The sequence below is a fragment of the Parasteatoda tepidariorum genome, chromosome 3 (assembly GCF_982258835.1).
Source record: "Parasteatoda tepidariorum strain Cologne lab strain chromosome 3, Ptep-v5.0, whole genome shotgun sequence".
NCBI lineage: Eukaryota > Metazoa > Arthropoda > Arachnida > Araneae > Theridiidae > Parasteatoda > Parasteatoda tepidariorum.
Genome location: NC_141757.1, coordinates 102,455,670 through 102,476,115, shown reverse-complemented (window position 1 = coordinate 102,476,115; position 20,446 = coordinate 102,455,670). Strand labels below are relative to the sequence as shown.

Sequence of the window (20,446 nt, the reverse complement as noted above, 5' to 3'; positions counted from 1 at the left end):
TAAAACTTCCTAGAGATATAGTGAAATACGTTTAAGGCAAAATTAATTTTAAGGTGTCCAAACTTTGGATCGCTCTCCTGACCAAACTATAGGGACCATATTTCCCAGATCTATATTTTAGCTTGTCAGAAATCCGAATCCATCAAATAAAAGGAATGTTTATTCTGAGAAAGTGCGTTTTTGTGTCTGATTTCGTAACTTAAAATATTGTCAGCACTAATTAATTAGCATATTTGAGATCACGCCCTCGAACCATTAAAATTGAGTTATAGAGCGTAAAGATTCGATCATTAGATCAAAAGTTATGTAGGGTGTCCCGTTTATTTATTTTTTTCGCAAACTTTATGTGCTTAAAAACGTTATATTTAGCAAAGGGTCGCATAAATATTGGCCAAACTTCTAGGGGGATCAAGGCACATTATCAGGATTAAAAATGCGTAGGAACTTATGTCGTGAAATATCATACACTGATTAGGTAGCATTCCTATAATGTAATGTCTCTTCGTGTGCAACCATAACGCTCTAGAACTCTAGATCAAGTATTCCACAAACGCTCTATATCAAGTATTCCACGAACCGGCCTTAATAGGGAAGCGGCCCTAGCTGCTTACGACGACATTTCCGGGCATTGGTTTCTGTACATTTTTAGTCGTTTTCATGTGCCCTAACTCTCCCAGAATTTTGTCGCAACATTTAAGTGACCCCTTGTAACGTATACATTTAATAAACTAAAAAAATATATCAAAAAAGTCAATTTTAAAAAAAAAAATCTGTGGTTTATAGATTAAAACTATTTTCAGTGAAATCTCCACACCCGAGTTAGGCAATATCAAGTATTTGCATAAAGACAACAAAAAATTTGTTCCTTTGTGTTATTAATAATATTTTTAGAATATATTGAGTATTGAGTATATTGAGTATTTTCTCAGTACTGAAATATGTTAATTAAAACATGCTTTTGTATTTTCTAAAATTATTCGTTTAAAATCAATAATCGATAAACACATTAATATAAAATTTCAAACCCAGTATTTTTTTCTCTTTTTTTTTAAAAAGATTTGAAAAATTTACATTTTAACCTTTGTAAAAGTTTTGTTACTTTTATGGAACGGACCTGATAAGCGTTTGACTGCTTGTAAAATTTTTTTTAAATGATTATCTGTGTAAAAAAAGAAATTTGCTTCATTTTACTCTGGTGGAAATATATTTTGCGATAAACATGCCATCTTTCATTTTTATAAAATTCCTATAATTTTGCTTCAGTTCAGAAAATAATATTTTAATTAGTGTTTGCAATTTAAATTATTTCCTGTGCAGCATTTCCGCCTCTCCCTATTGATTTCGTTTCTTCAGCAAGAAAGTTAGTAATTTAAATAATTTGATAGCACTTTCTCTTACCATTTCAGTAATGAAATAAAAGAGCGCGAATAAGAAGTAAAATCACGTTAGATGAAAGGAAAATGCTTGAAAACTTGTTCGAAACATTACACACAACAAAGCACTCAAAACCTATCTTTTTTTTTTTTTTTTTTACAATTTGCAGTCGTTTCAGTCTATTTATACCTCTTTCAGATACTGTAATAAGAGGAGCGTTACAGTAAGTCATGACAGGTTTTATAAAAATCTTATAGGTATCAAGTAGAGTTGTGGTATACATATATATATATATATATATATATAAGTTCAAAATGAAGAATAAAACAAAGAAAAATTATAGACATATGGAAAAAAAAGGGGGGGGGAATAATAAGTAAAAAATAACAAACAACAGTTTATATAATATATATAATAATAAAAAATAAAAAAATAAAAAAAAATAAAAAGATGAAATTTTATTTAAAAAACCAGGAAAATAAAACCGGGGAAAAAAATATAATCTTTTCTTCAGCCCACACGATTATATCCGCAAAACAGAGTGCTATCTGATATTGTATCAATAAAGCCAAAGCAAAATATATTAATACAATAGTGTGAGGAGCACTCAAAAAAAATTTTTTTTTATAAAAATAACAACAAACATATAAACATATAAACAAACATATAAATCAACATATATATATATATATATATATATATATATATATATATATATATATATATATATATATATATATATATATATATATATATATATATATATATATATATATATATATATATATATATATATATATATATATATATATATATATATAGGAAAGCAAAAAAAATGGAAATATACAATCTCTTCATCAGCTCACACTATAATATCCTAAAAAAGGAGTGCTTTTTCGGAGATTTTGATTAAATTTTTTGAGTGCTCCACACACTAGTGTAATGATTTATTTTGCTTTGGCTATATTGATGCAATATCTTCTTTTCTTTACTTCTTTTTGCGGATGTAATCGGTTAAGCTAATGAAGAGATCGTATTTTTTCTTTTCTTTTTGTTTTCCGTATTTTTAATATAGTTTTTTTAATATTTTTTTTAAATATTTTATTTTAATAAATTTTTTTCTTCTATTTTCATTCATCTTTATTATTATTCATGTCTCCTCTATATTTTAACTTATTTTATGAATTATATATACTTGCAGCTCATACTCAGTAAATTTAACTTAATTTTCTTCGTTTTTCTCTTTTTTCTTTTATCTTTTTCTGTCTTTATCGTGCTGTATAATATAAAGGTAAAATATATAGTATAGAATAATAATATAATAGTAATTTAATATAGAATATAAAGGTAATTTTTACACTATAATACGAAAATGAAGTGTTTCGAAAGTCTTATTAACCCGAATCTGAATAATCTGAAAATAAACTCAAGTTTTAATCTTGTATAAGAGAAAACTCTAAGCTATAATGCAAAATGTAATTTCCCTCACAGACAGTTTTTTATACCAATTCAAAAGATGTACTGTCGAGGAAATTGGAGATACTTTTTTATATATCGAGATGAGATTATAATTTAAATTTAAGATCTAGCTAGATTTCTAATATTCCTAGGAAGATTCTCAAACATTAAGTTTTTCATTAAACATCTTTCTTTTCAGTGCCTTTCTTTAAAAAAAAAATAACTATAAAACTAAATCCCAACTTTTTCACAAAGTAATAATTATATTTTGAAACTAAGCTATGTTAAGATATGATTACTTTTTAATATGTAACCCAATAATGTTTCTCTTTTGAAACCTTTTGACACAAAACCAATAAATATTGCTCATAAAAATAGGTTTTCTCAAACTTCCAATATATAATTGATTTAGTTTTCTTTCAATTTCCTTGACTTTTTGTAAACTTTTTCATTACATCAAGAAATAACCGAATGAAACAAAGATGTTAGGAAGAATATATGGTACAAAACCTATAACAACTAAATAAAACTGTTGAGAATTAAGATATTGTTGATTTAACTTCCATTTCTGATACCGCTGTTTGGATTCAAGCAGTATATATATATATATATATATATATATATATATATATATATATATATATATATATATATATATATATATATATATATATATATATATATATATATATATATATATATATATATATATATATATATACCTATATATATATACCTATACCTATATATACCTATACCTATATATATATATATATATATATATATATATATATATATATATATATATATATATATATATATATATATATATACACCGAGGAGCCATTACATTATGACCATCCTGCTAATAACATGTAGGATCACCTTTAGCCCTTAAAACTGCTAACTGATAGGTGCTGATAGGTAATCTGAGGTATCTGGTATCAAGCGCTCATCAACTGGTCCTGCAATTTCCTCACATTGCGAGGGGGTAGCGTGGCAGCACAAATTTGGTTTTCCAAGTAGGACCACAAATGCTCTATTGGATTAAGGTCAGGTGAATTTGGGGGCCAAGACATGATTTGACAGTCGTTGGAATGTTCCTCGACGATTCGACCCTTATGACATGGTGCATTATCCTGTTGGTAAACACCATCTCCCGCAGAAAAAACTGTTGCCATGAATAGGTGAACCTGGTCTGCAACTATGTTCAAGTAGCTTACAGACGTCAGGGATTGTTCTATAAGGATCCTTATGTGCCCCATGAAAACGTTGTTCGTGGGTGAGAAACCATGAAAACCTGGGAGAGCCCATTGTTATAGATGGAGGGTTGTCATAATGTAATGGCTCTTCGGTGTATATATATATATATATATATGCAATTATAATTTTATTTATTATCCTTCGTTAAATTCTTGAGGAATTTAATTTCCTTAATTTCCTATTTATTCATTATTCTCATAGATATATTCTTTAAACAAATATTTTTTTGGGGAATAATTGGTTTGGAAAAAAGATTTTATCTTTAAGAAAACCCAATTAATTTTTGTTAGAAATCAGCATTATGTCACTGAGTCGCATTTATCAATCTTTAATTAGTTTCTACCCCCCCCCCTTTAGGGTTTCCTAATACATTTTTAAAGAATGCTCAAAAGTAATTCTAGAGCTTGTTATCTAAGTTTCTTTTGTTTAATAAACAAATATTTTATGTTTTGTTTTAAAATATGTAACTATAAGCAACAATGAAATGGTTTGTTCATTCAGATAAAGACAGAACTTATTATGTCATTTCTTTTTTTTTTGCTTACACAGTTTCCTTTACTTAAATGCAATTTATATTTTTATTAATATTTATGTTATATAATTATTTTACACTTGTTTTACTTATTATAGAATTAATAAATAAAACATATATTATATAAATTTCCCAATTTATTGTTTTAGACTTATTTTAAGTTATATAACTATAAAAAGTAGTGAAGCAGTTCTTTTTTCTGATGTGGGAAGAACCTATTAAAAAAGAAACATTTTAAAAGATTCTGTTTAACAAAATTATAGCCTCACCAAGTTTTTCTTTAATTTTGAAGAAATACTATGCTTTTTTTGATTTTATATATACTTTTATATAATCAATTGATAAAAGCATTTATAAAATCTTTAATTATTATTATTATTATTGTATGATATTAGCTATTATTGCTATTATTTTCTTCTCAAATTTTAAATTATACTGATTTGCTCCAGATCTGACAATATATGTTTTTTCGTTCAATACTAAATTAGCAACTAAGTTCTTGCCATTTTTATTCTTTTAATTTTAGTTTTAACATTCCTCTTGTTAACTGTTTTGATTTATATCATTCAAAAGAGTCGGATTTCTTCTGTGCTCTGATTTTTCATTCGAGTTAATTTATGTCAAATTTAGATCATTAAATTGAAATATAGAGTTAAGAAAATTTCCGACACCTTCCTTTTTTTGTCTTTAATGTTAGTTCCAAAGCCGCAAAAAATTGCTCGCAACATTTTTTCTGCACACTGTAAAAAATATCAGATAAAAAATTACGGTATAAAGCACCGGCACTTTAGGTGCATCATCCGTAAAATCCATTTTATCGTAAAATCTTTTCTTTCCGTAAAATATTGTACCGTAATTTTTGGAGTAATATTTATTTAATTAGAGTAATTCAGAGAATTTACGGTAATTATTACTGTAAAAATTTTGGTATATAAATTTTTTGTTCCGTAGCACGTTCTGGCCATTCTGTTGAGTTCACTGAAAAGCGTTTAAACCAACTATTGCATTAGAATTTGCATCGACCGACAAGGCTACTGGCAAAGAAACTGGAATGTTCCCAAATTTTTAACTTTTAAAATTTAAAAGAACGGTTAAAATTTAGTTTCCAAGATGTAGACATGTTTTACAAATTCGTCACTAAACCATTTTTAATATAATTTTTAACTCATGACGAAATTTTTTTAAAGTAATTTAAACGTTTATCAGCATTCTAGGTAATACCTGGTATTCCAAAGTTGTTTAGTTTTTCCATAATAATTTTTTAATTTTCTTAAATGTAGATTTTTTCCACACTAGCCCTATTACACTAATGTGGACAAGGGATGGGGATAGTGTGGGCAATTGTGATATCTTATTAAATAATCGATTAATAGAACTCCGAGAAATATATCTAAATCCAAATTGAAAGATATTTCATTCTAAGCCTAATTGGTAAATAAATATTGACATATTTTAATTAAGAAACTAATTTTTAATATAACTTTTTACTATACAAAGAAAGACATTTTGAAAGCAAATCATTTCATTTGAAACCATTATTCAAAGTCATTTATTTGAAAAATATTTTGACATTCATTTTTCGTTTTATCAAAAAATTTGGCAAGTCAGCTTTAAATATTTCTCAATTTGAAGTCCTGGTAGTTCTACCAGTTTTGAGATTTGAAAAATGTTCTCTTTTTTTTTTTGGAAAAAATAAATATTCATGATTAAAAAATCCATGTTCATCTTTCTTTCATTATATTTGACTATCTTACAATATTTTCCACAGCACTGTTTTTCAAAAATAAAAATAAGAAAAACTTGACAAGAAGAAATTCGTTAACTTGTATTAAGTCATCGTAGTCAAGAAGATAAAAATAAAGATTCATGATTAGAAAATCTATGTTCATCTTTCTTTCATTATATTTGACTATCTTACAATATTTTCCACAGCACTGTTTTTCAAAAATAAAAATAAGAAAAACTTGACAAGAAAAAATTCGTTAACTTGTATTAAGTCATCGTAGTCAAGAAGATAAAAATAAAGATTCATGATTAGAAAATCTATGTTCATCTTTCTTTCATTATATTTGACTATCTTACAATATTTTCCACAGCACTGTTTTTTAAAAATAAAAATCAAAAAAACTTGACAAGAAAAAATTTGTTAACTTGTATTAAGTCATCGTTGTCAAGAAGCTTCAATTTTAATTTTCTCATTCACATTCACCGAAAACAACACAGCTTTTTCTTCAGGTTTGTGTTTTTTGGTGCAAATACGTTTTAGATAGCTTATTTCTGCTGCATTTACACACTGAACCAAATTTCAGTTGAATCGAATTTCATAACCAGTTTTAACTAGATGATAAAATGGTTAAAATAGGAAATACACAGAGTGCATGTTTCAGCCATACATTCCTTATTGCAGCCATGTAAACAACTTGCAAAAGAGAAAACGAGCCCGTTCTTGGGTCTTCTGATTTTGTTTCATGTATTACGAAAAATATATATACTTAAAACAGTCTTTTTTACAATTTATCAATATTGAATTATATGCTTTTAACAAAAAGTACCTCGATTAAATTTTCTTAAATATTCTAAAATGGGGATTAATATAAAGGTTTCGTACTTAACTTTTTATTTGAGATTGCATTATTTGTAAAGGTATATCATTCGACAAATTCACTACATTCTCTGATTTAAAAAAATTAATAACATCTAACGTGATACATTTATAAACAATTCATATGGAAATTGAATGGGATCAGTGTGGCCATGCCCACCACCATGTGCCTAGACCAGCCCCATGAAGGCATGCTTAATGCTGGTTATTTGAAACTATACAGGACAAAAGTTAATATAAAAATATGTAAAAAACTATGTATTAACATATTATCACTTTTTTTAAATCCTAAAATTTCTTTATAGATAAAAATTGTTAAAAAAAATAAAAATTGTTGATAAATAAGTAAAGAGAAAATTAAAAGTTACTTTTGCACCTTAAAAACCTTCTTTTACAAATTTAAACTAAAATATTCACAGTGTGACTATTCAACTGTGCGTGGAAATATACTTTGTTGCCAATCTACGATATCTCGGAGAGAAAATTTGACCTATTAATAATAAAGTTATTCAATATGTTCATTCTAGACCCATGTCCATACTAGTTCCCTCCCCCATATTTTACGACAACAATAATAAAAATATTTTTAAAAAAATTACTACTAGGAAATTAAAGCCTAAGACCATATAATTTGCTTATTTTTATGTATTTTTATCTGTTTATTTTAATTTTATAAAGTGTAAGAAGCCTAAATTTTTACCTGATCTAAGATTACCCTGGTTCTAATTAATACAAAAATGCAATTTTATACGCATTTCACAAAATTGATTCAATTCTTTCTACAAGTTTCTTAAATGAAATTGCTTTGTAAATTTTGATGAAACATTTTAATTCTATTCCTCCTACTTAACTGAGAGCAACCTAACGGAGACCAAGCTCATCTCGTGATGGCTAGATATTATATATCATAATTATATAGTTATATATTATATCTCTTTCAAGTTGGAAAGAACGTTGAAAACAGACACTCTTTAGAAATATCTTTTCTTGTCGAAAACACATTTAAAAAGTAGCGTATATGATAAGGGAGTAAACATTGCGATTTTTTATATTTAAATAAATCATGTCTGGCAATGAGAACTGGTTTTATGCTAAAATATGAGCCTTTAAATTTTCTAAACTCTGAAATTTGGCAAAAGAAATTTATAGACAATATTTGAAAAGAACTCCTTTCTTGTTCAAAACATACACGCTGAAAAGAACCAATTTTTGAGTTATATGGGTGTCAAATCACTTAAATTGGACGAAAAAATTTTATATACAATATTTAAAAATTATTTTTTGTTAGCATTTTGCACTGAAAATAGCGTAGATACCAATACTATTAGATAAGACGTCTACCGCAATGTTTTTAAATGCAAAGTTTTTCTAATAGTTTTTTAAAATACAGGCTTTAATTTTTGCTGAAAACATATATTTTCTGAAAATATTTAAAATATTTCTAGACAATGTTAAAAAACTCTATGCTTACTCAAAAACACATTCTGAAAATTATGAAGCCATTATTATAAACGGGGTCATTTTCCGAATTTTTTATAATTATTTTAAATCAAGTATTGCAATTAAAACTATCTTGTTGAAATCTAGGCATCAAATTTTCCGAAAATAGCCTAATTGGTCAAAAAGTATTTATAGATAATCGTTAAAATCCATTTTTTGTCTAAAGTACACTCTGAAAACAGCATATATACCAATATTATAAGAGAGGCACTTTGTAAAAATTGTTTTAAATCTCGCCATCTTCTATTTCAAATAGATTTCATGCTAAAATAATATAGTCAATTATTTCAAAAACTCCTACATTTGTCAAAAAATACCAGTAGATAATCCTTAAGAAAATCTTTTCTTGTCTTAAACACACTCTAAATAGAGAATTCATTCTAAAATATGGACATCAAATTTCTATAATTCATTTTTTTCTTTTTTTGCATAATGAGTAGCACAACTATGCAGGATACAAAAAAAATTACCTGCTATTACTATGAGCTTCTTGGGTTATAGTTATAAAGTTACTCAAATTACTTTTTTCAGCAGTCATCCTGCATACGAATTACTACCTAAATACCCGTTCTTTGCTCGGGATCAAAAAAACATTTAAGAATTAATGACTCGACATTAATTAGCATTATGTATTCATGTAGTACATATCTAAAATCCATGCAACGACAAAATTGATTAAGTTAAAATAATTCTGTTATCAATATTGATCTTCTCGATTACCTTACGTTGAGAACTAATAAATTATTAAGCGAAGCACGAAGTTCAACTTATTGAATTAAAGATTAACCATGCTTACTATCAGTTGGCACTGAAAATGATGTTAATTTATTATTGATTGATAACTTGACAGCATAGATTTATCACAATCAAGGAATATTTCGTAGAATTTACCCTTTAGTAAATATTTTAGTTTTTATTTATTAGATTACTGTTAATTTTTCGTAATTAAAGTTTGTAGAAAACAGAAGAGCATCCATAAAGGAAATAATCACGTCATTCCAGATAGTATTCGGTCAGGTAGTCGTTATAGTTCGTCGCTTGAGCTTTCTTGGTTAAAGGAATCAAAGAAATAAAATTATAGAAGAAAGTGAGATAATTGCTTTCTTGATTAAATAGAGCTGTGAAGTAGCAAAAACATCAACGGTATTATCTTTGAAATATGAAAAACAGAATCGTGTAGCTTAATTTATAACAATGGCTAATGCTAAGTCAATGTGAAAAAACGTCTCTCATAAACGGACTATTTGAAAATTCTGAACTAAGTAAAGTTCCCCCCACCTCATGTGTTATGCTAATTGCAGGATACTAGTACAAACAGTTCAGGAGTTATGAAAAGGATACCCACACACAAACGCATATACAATCTCTTCCTTTTATTATATAGATTTTTACACTGATAAACTATCACTAATTAGAAATACCTCTGCCTCAATATTGTTTTTTGAGCTTAGCTCTGTTTATTTATGGAGCACTCCAGGGCCAAAAAGTCAATGTTTTTTGCAGTCAAAACTTTACTTATTTATTTATTTTTTTTGCAATTCTAGTTGGGGCGATACTCATATAATAACAAACCCTATCACTTTGAATCAGCAATTCCCATTTTTTTTTCAGCTGAGAAAGCCTAATGATCGACCTTTTCACGGCTTAACTACCATCTTATAAATAAAGTATATAAAAACAAATGTGATAGTATTAATCAACAAAATATTACTTTATTTATTTCAAAATATTTAAAAAGAGCAATGATTAGGTCGGTTGTTCAACACCGACCTTAAAAATAAAGTTAAGTATAAAAGGAATAAAAAAAATTTCATCGTTTTTTTTATTGATAACACTTGAGAACATTTTTTTTTTCGGTTGCAGGAGATTTTTTTAACAGATCTTGGATATTTTCACTTCGCTGATTTTAAATGCAATTGGTTTTTTTCTCTCTAAGCTGCAGTTTTTTTAAGTGACACTTATAATTATTTTTTGACGAAATGTGCAAGTTTAAAATAGTTATAGATAACAGGGGGTCGCATAAATGTTGCAACACACTTCTAGGGGAGTTAAGATACATCATCGGGATTAAAATTGCATAGGGAACTCACGTCATATGAGGACGCTTCCCTATTATTAACTATTTCTTCGTATGATTCTGAACAGGCTATGATAGAGAAGTGTCCCTTGCCGCGTACAATGACATTTCCGGGAGTGGATTCCTATGCAACTTTAATTCTGACGATATGCCTTAACTCTCCTAAACATTTGTCGCAATGTCTACACAACGTCTACTGCGACCCCCTGCTACACAAAACATTTTTGAAACTTGTATATTGCGACAAAATATAGACTAAAAATCTCCTTTTAATATCATTTGCAGCATTAGGAGCAAAACTATATTCAACAGTGAAATCCTCACAACCGAAATAAGCAAGATCAAGTAATTTTTTATTTTATAACCGTCGTTGAACAGCAGATCCAATTTTTGGGTTTACGACTACTAATGTTCAACTCCATACCCTTGTAATTTTGAACCCAATTAAAGACAAGGAAACTCCTGGATCACGTATTGGGAGAAATTTGCCTTCGTGGAGGACTTTTTAGTGAAACTAATCTGCATTTGCATTACATGGAGAGGAAGACCACGAGAACCTTCCACGGTTAGCCTGATGGCAAGGGGACTCAGCCCATGATCCGTCTACCACTGAGGATATTTCAAGTCAGCACTGTGGTCGGTGCAAGCTGGATGCGGAATTCGTGTCGACCCCAGCTATTGGTCCCCGCATCCGGTTCACTTCATTAGAAGGCGAGCGCTCTATCCATTGAGCCATCGCGGCTCATGATCAAATATTTGTATTAATGAAACGAAAATTAGTTTCCCAGTGTAGACTTATGTCCCACAATTGAATTTCCGATCTTCGCGCTGTGTCCAATTTAATTTTGAATTTGTTTTTGGTGTATATGCATTGCACATTCTTTTTTTGTGTAAATGCATGCGAATGAAACAAATAATCTGATGGTTTTCGTTGAAATGAAAACTAAAAATGATGCAAGCTTTTTAACTTTCATGAAGAATCATGAAACCTAAAAATAAAAAAAACAGCTATAAACGTAGAAAATGGTTACCCGAGAAACATATTTCTACATTAACGGAATTAGTTATTTTATTTTGATTTTGAAAGTACGATGGGAAAAACAAATGCAATTTTCAAGAAATTGTTTTCAGAAAAATAAATTATTTTAAAAAATAAAATTTGCTATTTCTTCTTATTGGCATTTTACTTTGTAATTTCATGAAGACAATCGAAAAATTAAAATAAAAAAATTTATTATTTGTTAGATCAAAATATAAATACAGGCTTCAAAAATAATTACCGTGAGGTAAAAAAAAGTTCTAAACCCTTTTTTTACTCCCTCGTAGCACTAGAGTTTCGCAGAATACCATATAAGAACAGCTGCTTAATTTTTTTTTCGTCATAAAATTATTTTTTCTCCGAAACATAAATTTTCTTCCAACTATATTTGCTATCTTTTATTTTAAGTTTAATTTTTGGCATTCGTTTTCTTAATTTTGTTAACTGACTTTTAATGATAAACAATTAATCAGCAACATTTTTCATAAAAGTTGCTGATTAAAAGTTGTGCAGAAAAATTCAAAATTTTTGCTTATTTTTATTTCTTTTCATTTGGAGGAACATCTATTTTGTTAAGTTTTCGAAAAAAATGAAAAATGAAAAAATAAATAAAAAATTTCTTTGACGTAAATTTCTATTTATAAAATAAATTAATTGTTTTTATAGAATAACTTATTTTGATATTCACTTGCGACCGACAAACGCAAATATACCATTTTACACAAAAGGTCAAAATTGAAGGCGTGATTATTATGAAATAGTCTGTGCAATGTGACCAAGTTCGATGAGTGTTGGACCAGCATTTTTAGTTTGTTTTTCCTTTAAAATTTAACTTAAATTATGAGCTTTTATGTATAATAAGAATGTTGATTCGAGAATTCTGTATATTTATTCAATTTTCGTGACATATCTTTTTTTTTTCCTTTTATTTTCAGTCACCGAAGCCGTCTGGTAAAAGTTCAACTGCAAAAGCAGAACACAAAGTAACTCTCATGGCCAGTGCCATGATTGCATGTACATTTTTTGCATGGACACCATATGCTGTTGCATCTCTCATGGTTTCTGCAGGATATGAGCATTTACTAGGTCCTGTTTCGTCAGTGTGCCCAGCCATATTTGCCAAAACTAGCGTCATATATAATCCTATTGTCTACTTCTTCTTCAACTCACAGGTAAGTTGAGTTTTTTTTCCTTCTTTTTTTATCGTGTGAACTTTTTTACTATCTGACTATAAATATATCTGAGCATGTAATTTTGATAGAAAATTAAAACAGGTTGTTTAATTGCTGTTTCAGGCAATTTCAAAATCTTTTGTGTATAAAAACGCAGTATCTATAAATTATTTTAATTGCTATTACACTTTCTGGCTCCTAATATTTTTTCCCGAGTGAGAATCTTTCGCACTGTATTTTGTCCGTAGAGTATTCAGTCGCGCTATCCGTGTAGGATTCTGCCCAACTATATTTGGCCAACGTGATGCTCTACCCCGCTTTATTTTACCAACTTAAAAATATCCAAATTATATTTTGTCCATTCGTGATTTCGTCTCACTTTGTTCTTTCAACGAAATATTCAGTCCAACTATATTCTGTATTGCTTTATTTGTCAAAAGTAAGAATGTCTCGAACTATATATTATCTATTTGCGATTCTGTCTCACTTTGTTCTTCCAACGAAATATTCAGTCCAACTATACTCGATCCTGCTTAATTTTACCAAAGTTAGAATATCTCGAACTATATACAATCTATTTGCGATTCCGTCTCACTTTGTTCTTTCAACGAAATATTCAGTCCAATTATATTCTGTATTTCTTTATTTTGCAAACGTAAGAATATCTCAAACTATATTTTGCCCATTTGCGATTCCGTCTCACTTTGTTCTTTCAACGAAATATTCAGTCCGATTACACTCTGCCCCACTTTATTTCACCAACCTAAGAATATTTCCAACTATATTTTGCCCATTTGCGATTCCGTTTCACTTTGTTCTTTCAACGAAATATTCAATCCAACTATATTCTGTATTGCTTTATTTGACAAAAGTAAGAATAACTCGAATTATATATAATCTATTTGCGATTCTGTCTCACTTTGTTCTTTCAACGAAATATTCAGTCCAATTATATTCTGTATTTCTTTATTTTGCAAACGTAAGAATATCTCAAACTATATTTTGCCCATTTGCGATTCCGTCTCACTTTGTTCTTTCAACGAAATATTCAGTCCGATTACACTCTGCCCCACTTTATTTCACCAACCTAAGAATATTTCCAACTATATTTTGCCCATTTGCGATTCCGTTTCACTTTGTTCTTTCAACGAAATATTCAATCCAACTATATTCTGTATTGCTTTATTTGACAAAAGTAAGAATAACTCGAATTATATATAATCTATTTGCGATTCTGTCTCACTTTGTTCTTTCAACGAAATATTCAGTCCAATTATATTCTGTATTTCTTTATTTTGCAAACGTAAGAATATCTCAAACTATATTTTGCCCATTTGCGATTCCGTCTCACTTTGTTCTTTCAACGAAATATTCAGTCCGATTACACTCTGCCCCACTTTATTTCACCAACCTAAGAATATTTCCAACTATATTTTGCCCATTTGCGATTCCGTTTCACTTTGTTCTTTCAACGAAATATTCAATCCAACTATATTCTGTATTGCTTTATTTGACAAAAGTAAGAATAACTCGAATTATATATAATCTATTTGCGATTCTGTCTCACTTTGTTCTTTCAACGAAATATTCAGTCCAATTATATTCTGTATTTCTTTATTTTGCAAACGTAAGAATATCTCAAACTATATTTTGCCCATTTGCGATTCCGTCTCACTTTGTTCTTTCAACGAAATATTCAGTCCGATTACACTCTGCCCCACTTTATTTCACCAACCTAAGAATATTTCCAACTATATTTTGCCCATTTGCGATTCCGTTTCACTTTGTTCTTTCAACGAAATATTCAATCCAACTATATTCTGTATTGCTTTATTTGACAAAAGTAAGAATAACTCGAATTATATATAATCTATTTGCGATTCTGTCTCACTTTGTTCTTTCAACGAAATATTCAGTCCAATTATATTCTGTATTTCTTTATTTTGCAAACGTAAGAATATCTCAAACTATATTTTGCCCATTTGCGATTCCGTCTCACTTTGTTCTTTCAACGAAATATTCAGTCCGATTACACTCTGCCCCACTTTATTTCACCAACCTAAGAATATTTCCAACTATATTTTGCCCATTTGCGATTCCGTTTCACTTTGTTCTTTCAACGAAATATTCAATCCAACTATATTCTGTATTGCTTTATTTGACAAAAGTAAGAATAACTCGAATTATATATAATCTATTTGCGATTCTGTCTCACTTTGTTCTTTCAACGAAATATTCAGTCCAATTATATTCTGTATTTCTTTATTTTGCAAACGTAAGAATATCTCAAACTATATTTTGCCCATTTGCGATTCCGTCTCACTTTGTTCTTTCAACGAAATATTCAGTCCGATTACACTCTGCCCCACTTTATTTCACCAACCTAAGAATATTTCCAACTATATTTTGCCCATTTGCGATTCCGTTTCACTTTGTTCTTTCAACGAAATATTCAATCCAACTATATTCTGTATTGCTTTATTTGACAAAAGTAAGAATAACTCGAATTATATATAATCTATTTGCGATTCTGTCTCACTTTGTTCTTTCAACGAAATATTCAGTCCAATTACACTCAGCCCCGCTTTATTTTACCAACCTAAGAATATCTCCAACTATATTTTGTCCATTTACATTACGTTCCTCGTTGTTTTGTCAACGAAATATTTCCTCGAGCTATATCTTGTCAACTTGGTTCTCTATTCAACTATATTTTGTCTGCGATAGATTCTATCCCATTACATTTTATCCGCTTGAAATTCTGCATTACTTTATTTTGTCAACGTGAGATTTTATTGAAGAAGTATTCTATTGAAGTTAGAAATATCGAATTCAGATCCACATTCTTTTCAACATGAGAGTCTGTTCCACAATATTTCTTCAATGTCAACTAGAATATTTCGTCAACGTTTTGTCCCGCTATATTTTGCCAACATGGAATAATGTTGACCTATATTTTGTTCTTGTCCATATTGCTAGTCCACGTAAGAGTAAACATCCCACGTTCCATCGTTCTTTTAACTTTAAGTAATGATTCTTTTCATTTTGATATTGGTGGCAATGTAAATTTCTTTCCTATTGTATTTTGTATATGTAACATTCTGCTTCCCAACATTTTGTGCAAGAAATATTACTAAAATAATTTGCACGGGCGATAGCATTGTCTCATGACACATTGACCAGGAATCTTGCGATCTATCATCCTTTTAGATTTCTTTTGGCATTGATAAGTACTTTGCTAAAAACCATCGATCGTAAATTTAATTTTTAATCCCATCAATACAAATAATTTTATATCATTTTTATTGTGCTTTTATTATTAATTTTTAAAGAATATGGTTTACTCACAACATTTTTTACATTCACTATTTTTTATATTATTGTTTATTATTACTTTTTATATTTATCATTATTTTTATATTTCGATATTTTACATTATTATTCATTTATTTCGTTCGTTACACTCAATTTTTAACTTGAGTTATTTTATTAAAGTTTTAAAAAACATATTAAATTGCATTTTCTTAGCTTATAATTAAAATAAATGATGAATTTCGAAAAAAAGATTAAATTAATGGTGATGAATTAAATGGAAAAGAGACTGATGAGCTACAAAAAATTTGAGGAGTTTTTTTTATTTTTTATTTGATTTCTCCAGTCTAAGTTTTTATTCCTTTTGTGCCTAATAATTCTGCCTTCTTTTCTACCAGATTAACATGAAAATAATAAACAAAAGAAGTAAATAAAAGTAAAACAACCAACAACGAAGCAAAAATAAATATGCTGAATTATGTAAAATTCATTTATTTTAAAGTCAGTCTTTCTTATCAAATCTTTACTTGAAGGAAAACGTCTAAGATTTCGCAAATTAATGACTGTAATTCTAGAAAAACTAAGCTTTTTTTAATTCGTTTTGAAGGGTTTAATAAAAATACTTCCCCAGACATAAAAATAGTCCGTATAAATAAAGACAAAATTTTAATAAACCTTTAAAAATGCAAAACTATTTTATAATAAGTGCAAAACTTTTTGCAATTCTATTTAACACCGTGAGAAAAATATTTTTTTTTCCATTAATTTTGATAAAAAGTCAGTAGAAAAAACATTCCATCATTTTTCACGTGATTTTCCCTTGCGGGTTTCTTAGGACTTAACTTCCTCTTTTACAGTTTTTTGTTTATCGATTTGAATCTTTAAAATGTCTAGGGACTACGTACTGAATTTAATTAAGACTGTTTTAAGTTTCTTTCACTAAAACATTTTTTAAAAAAAGAGTCATAGCTCTAATACGTAAAAAGAACTCACTAGATTTGAAAAGTGTTTAAAACAACACATCAAAATATATAAAATATTAAACCCTTAAAACTTTTTTATGTAAGGAAAACATATCCAACATCTTCATATTAAATCACATTAAACTTACAAAATTTTACTAAACTTTAATACATATAAAACTAAATATTTAAAAAAATAGGATCAAGATATGAAGAAGTGCTTATTTTTGGGTGATTCAAACATATAACTCAGAAATCCCCCTCTTTTGAGTTATTTAAAGAAAAAAGGTAATTCTCCATAAAATATTTTTAAAGAATATATTTTTTAATGTAAAACTTTTAAATCTTTTTTACGAAAAACATATGAAATAAATAAAACTTGTAAAGCTTTAGAAAAACGCATAAAGTGTATACTGTATTACTCCTAAAAATATTTTTATGCGGATATAAAATTTGTAAAACTTTTTCTGTGAAAAAAGTAGTCGATTTTGAGAGAATTTTTTGCACTTAAAAGAAAAAAAACATTAAATAATCCTCAATATTTTCACATTTTAATGAGTTTAAAACGATAAAGTGATTATTAAAAACACTTTAAGTATTGAAAAGTTGGATCGAAAACGCTTTTAATTTTTTAAAACAATTTTAAGCAATTTTTTTTTGTCAACATATATAGCGCTGGCGAGAAATGGTCAAAATTTAATATAACAGTTAAAAATAATTATTAAAAAAAATTTATAAGTATTATAGTAGAATATCATTCACAAACATTCAGTGAAATTCAGCTTTAAAAACGGAAAATAATGGGTTAGCTTAAATTATTCTTAAACTTTTCATAAGTAAATAGCTTACAGTTGGAACATGCTAAAAATGTTAACACCCTTGGTCACCAGTTTCGCATTTCAATGTTAAGTCAGTTTGTTACGGATATTCATTTGCACGTTTTTATGTCCGTTGCAGTAGTAGTGACACTTTCCTATGGTGTAGTTGGCCCTAAGGGTACATAATTTTATGAAGAACAAAGTTTGTGTATCCCTTATTCCAAATCGTGACGAATGAAGTATATAACTCCCACAATGCTCCAAAAAACGGCATTAGTGCTTTGACCGACATTTGTGTAAACACATTATTTAAGGTAATGCCAGAAATAGTTTACCATTGGGAAGAATGCCGATTGACAAAATTTTAAAGCAACAAGCGTACAGCACTAGTTCTTCAATTCCAAGCTACCTCCCTATGGGGAATGGATTGTTTTACATATTGTGCTGGTAGAGGGAAGTAGGAATGCTTGTCCACATTTTTTACTGAAACAGATACGTCAGACTAATCATCAGAGGAGAAAATACCGGGCAATGGACCTTTACCTAAAAAAGCATCAGCGTACAGTATAACAGAAAATGGGTATTTACCTTAAAAAACATCTATGTAAGGAAAGGGATGCACTTCTGACCTTTCTCAACCTGCAAACCACTCGCCATATGGAAAAAGTTTATAATTGAAAGAATTATTGTTATAATGGTAATTATTGCTGCATAATTATTGTCTTGTAATCTTGCTACCGAGTGACGAAGGGTGCACATATTAAACATTTGAAGCATATACCAGAAAATTGATTCGTGTAAGCATCTTTCCATGTATCACTTCTCTTTGTATGTCATATACCTGCAAATAAACAGTCATTTGAAACTAAAAGAATCATTTAGGCTTACCACGTATTTTAATTACATTTTTCTATTTGATGTGAAACGCCCGATGCCATGAAATATGTTCTAAATCTGTATCTAAATTCCTTTCAGATAAGAGAAGCACTTCTCGCCAAACTTCCAGCCACTTGGACACGAAAAAGAGAATCCACTGTTGACATCAGCCTGGACACTAAGCGTGGGCTGACTATAGTAAATACTGTGATATCAAACCATGTTCTTGGGAATGGAAAAGAATACATTGAAACTCAGAAACTATGACTGTAGCTTATACACATCTCATGAAAATAGTACACGAAACTTGAGTTTAAAACAGTGAAATTTTGAAATTTTCATATGTAAATTAAGGTAACGTAATGTGCAGTTTCCTTATCCGAAAAAAAGTTCTGACTAAAAACTGAATGCATATGCTGTACATAGATGGTGGTACTATTATTTTCATTTAATCTTTTAGTCTTATTTCGCTATTGTCAACATTTGGTATTTTTGCATGTATTTTTATGACAAGTTTAAAAGACAAATTTGTAGCAAAAAATTAAAAGAAATCGTAAATTTTTTCAACAAAAAAAACATTTAAGTTTGTTTCTAAAAAAGTGTTAAAGATATTTAAATTTAAACATTTTTTAAATCACTATTCTTAAGGGCAAAATTTCTTTTTTCTGTGACTGATTAAATTAATAAAGTAAAGTAAACAAATTTTATAAAAATAATCACTCACTAGTTCGAACAACTAAAAACATTTTAAAAATAAAGGCAACGCCCTCTACGCTGCGCTTATCCAACTACGAAACTGCTTAAGCACCTTCTTTTAAACTATTTTTCTGGTACTTTAATGTTTGTATGTCTAATAAGAAACATATTTGTATGAATGATCTGCATAATTATTCCTTTTAAACCAAAGAGTAAATTCTTTAGTAAGATCGTTATTAATGTATATTATTTATATTTTCTCAGTTCATAAAAGAGTTTATTATATGACAAAAGGGAAATAAACAAGAATAAAAAAAAATTGACCAAACGCTTTTTTCATATAATAGAATTAAAATCGAAAATAAAGGAATTAAACTGATTAGAAAAGTTTTATGTTTCTACATAACTGTACAATATTAAATAATTTGGAAACATTAACATTAATTCGCGAATTTCTACCTTTATTCTACAATTGTTATTGGAATGAAGCAAAAAAACTTAAGTACTAATCTCATTAAATGAAGTACATCATCCTGCATCGTGTTACAAATATATTCATCGTTCTTAATTATCAGAAATCAACAAAAAATATAACAAAGAAGCAGTGTAACATTAGAATGTAAACCATATAAATCTACTGCATCAACTAACCGTTTCCTTTGAATACTGCTAGAGGGTGATATCAGAAAAGCAGCTTGATGATATCAGAGTATATCGTCCTTAAGTATTATAGTTCATGCTACATAGTGTTTTAAATATGCTTTG

The 20,446-nt window shown here is 28.4% G+C and overlaps 1 protein-coding gene across 1 annotated transcript in view; it reads left to right on the top strand.

Annotated features, from left to right (window-relative positions):
* LOC107454625 (melanopsin-B-like) overlaps window positions 1-20,047 on the top strand; it is a 206,583-nt gene extending 186,536 nt beyond the window's left edge. Inside the window, exons 3-4 of the mRNA XM_071183841.1 lie at window positions 12,781-13,017; window positions 19,085-20,047. Coding sequence (XP_071039942.1) covers window positions 12,781-13,017; window positions 19,085-19,252 — 405 coding nt within the window. The 3' untranslated portion in view covers window positions 19,253-20,047. The remainder of the gene's footprint in view (window positions 1-12,780; window positions 13,018-19,084) is intronic.
* Window positions 20,048-20,446: the final 399 nt, after the last annotated feature.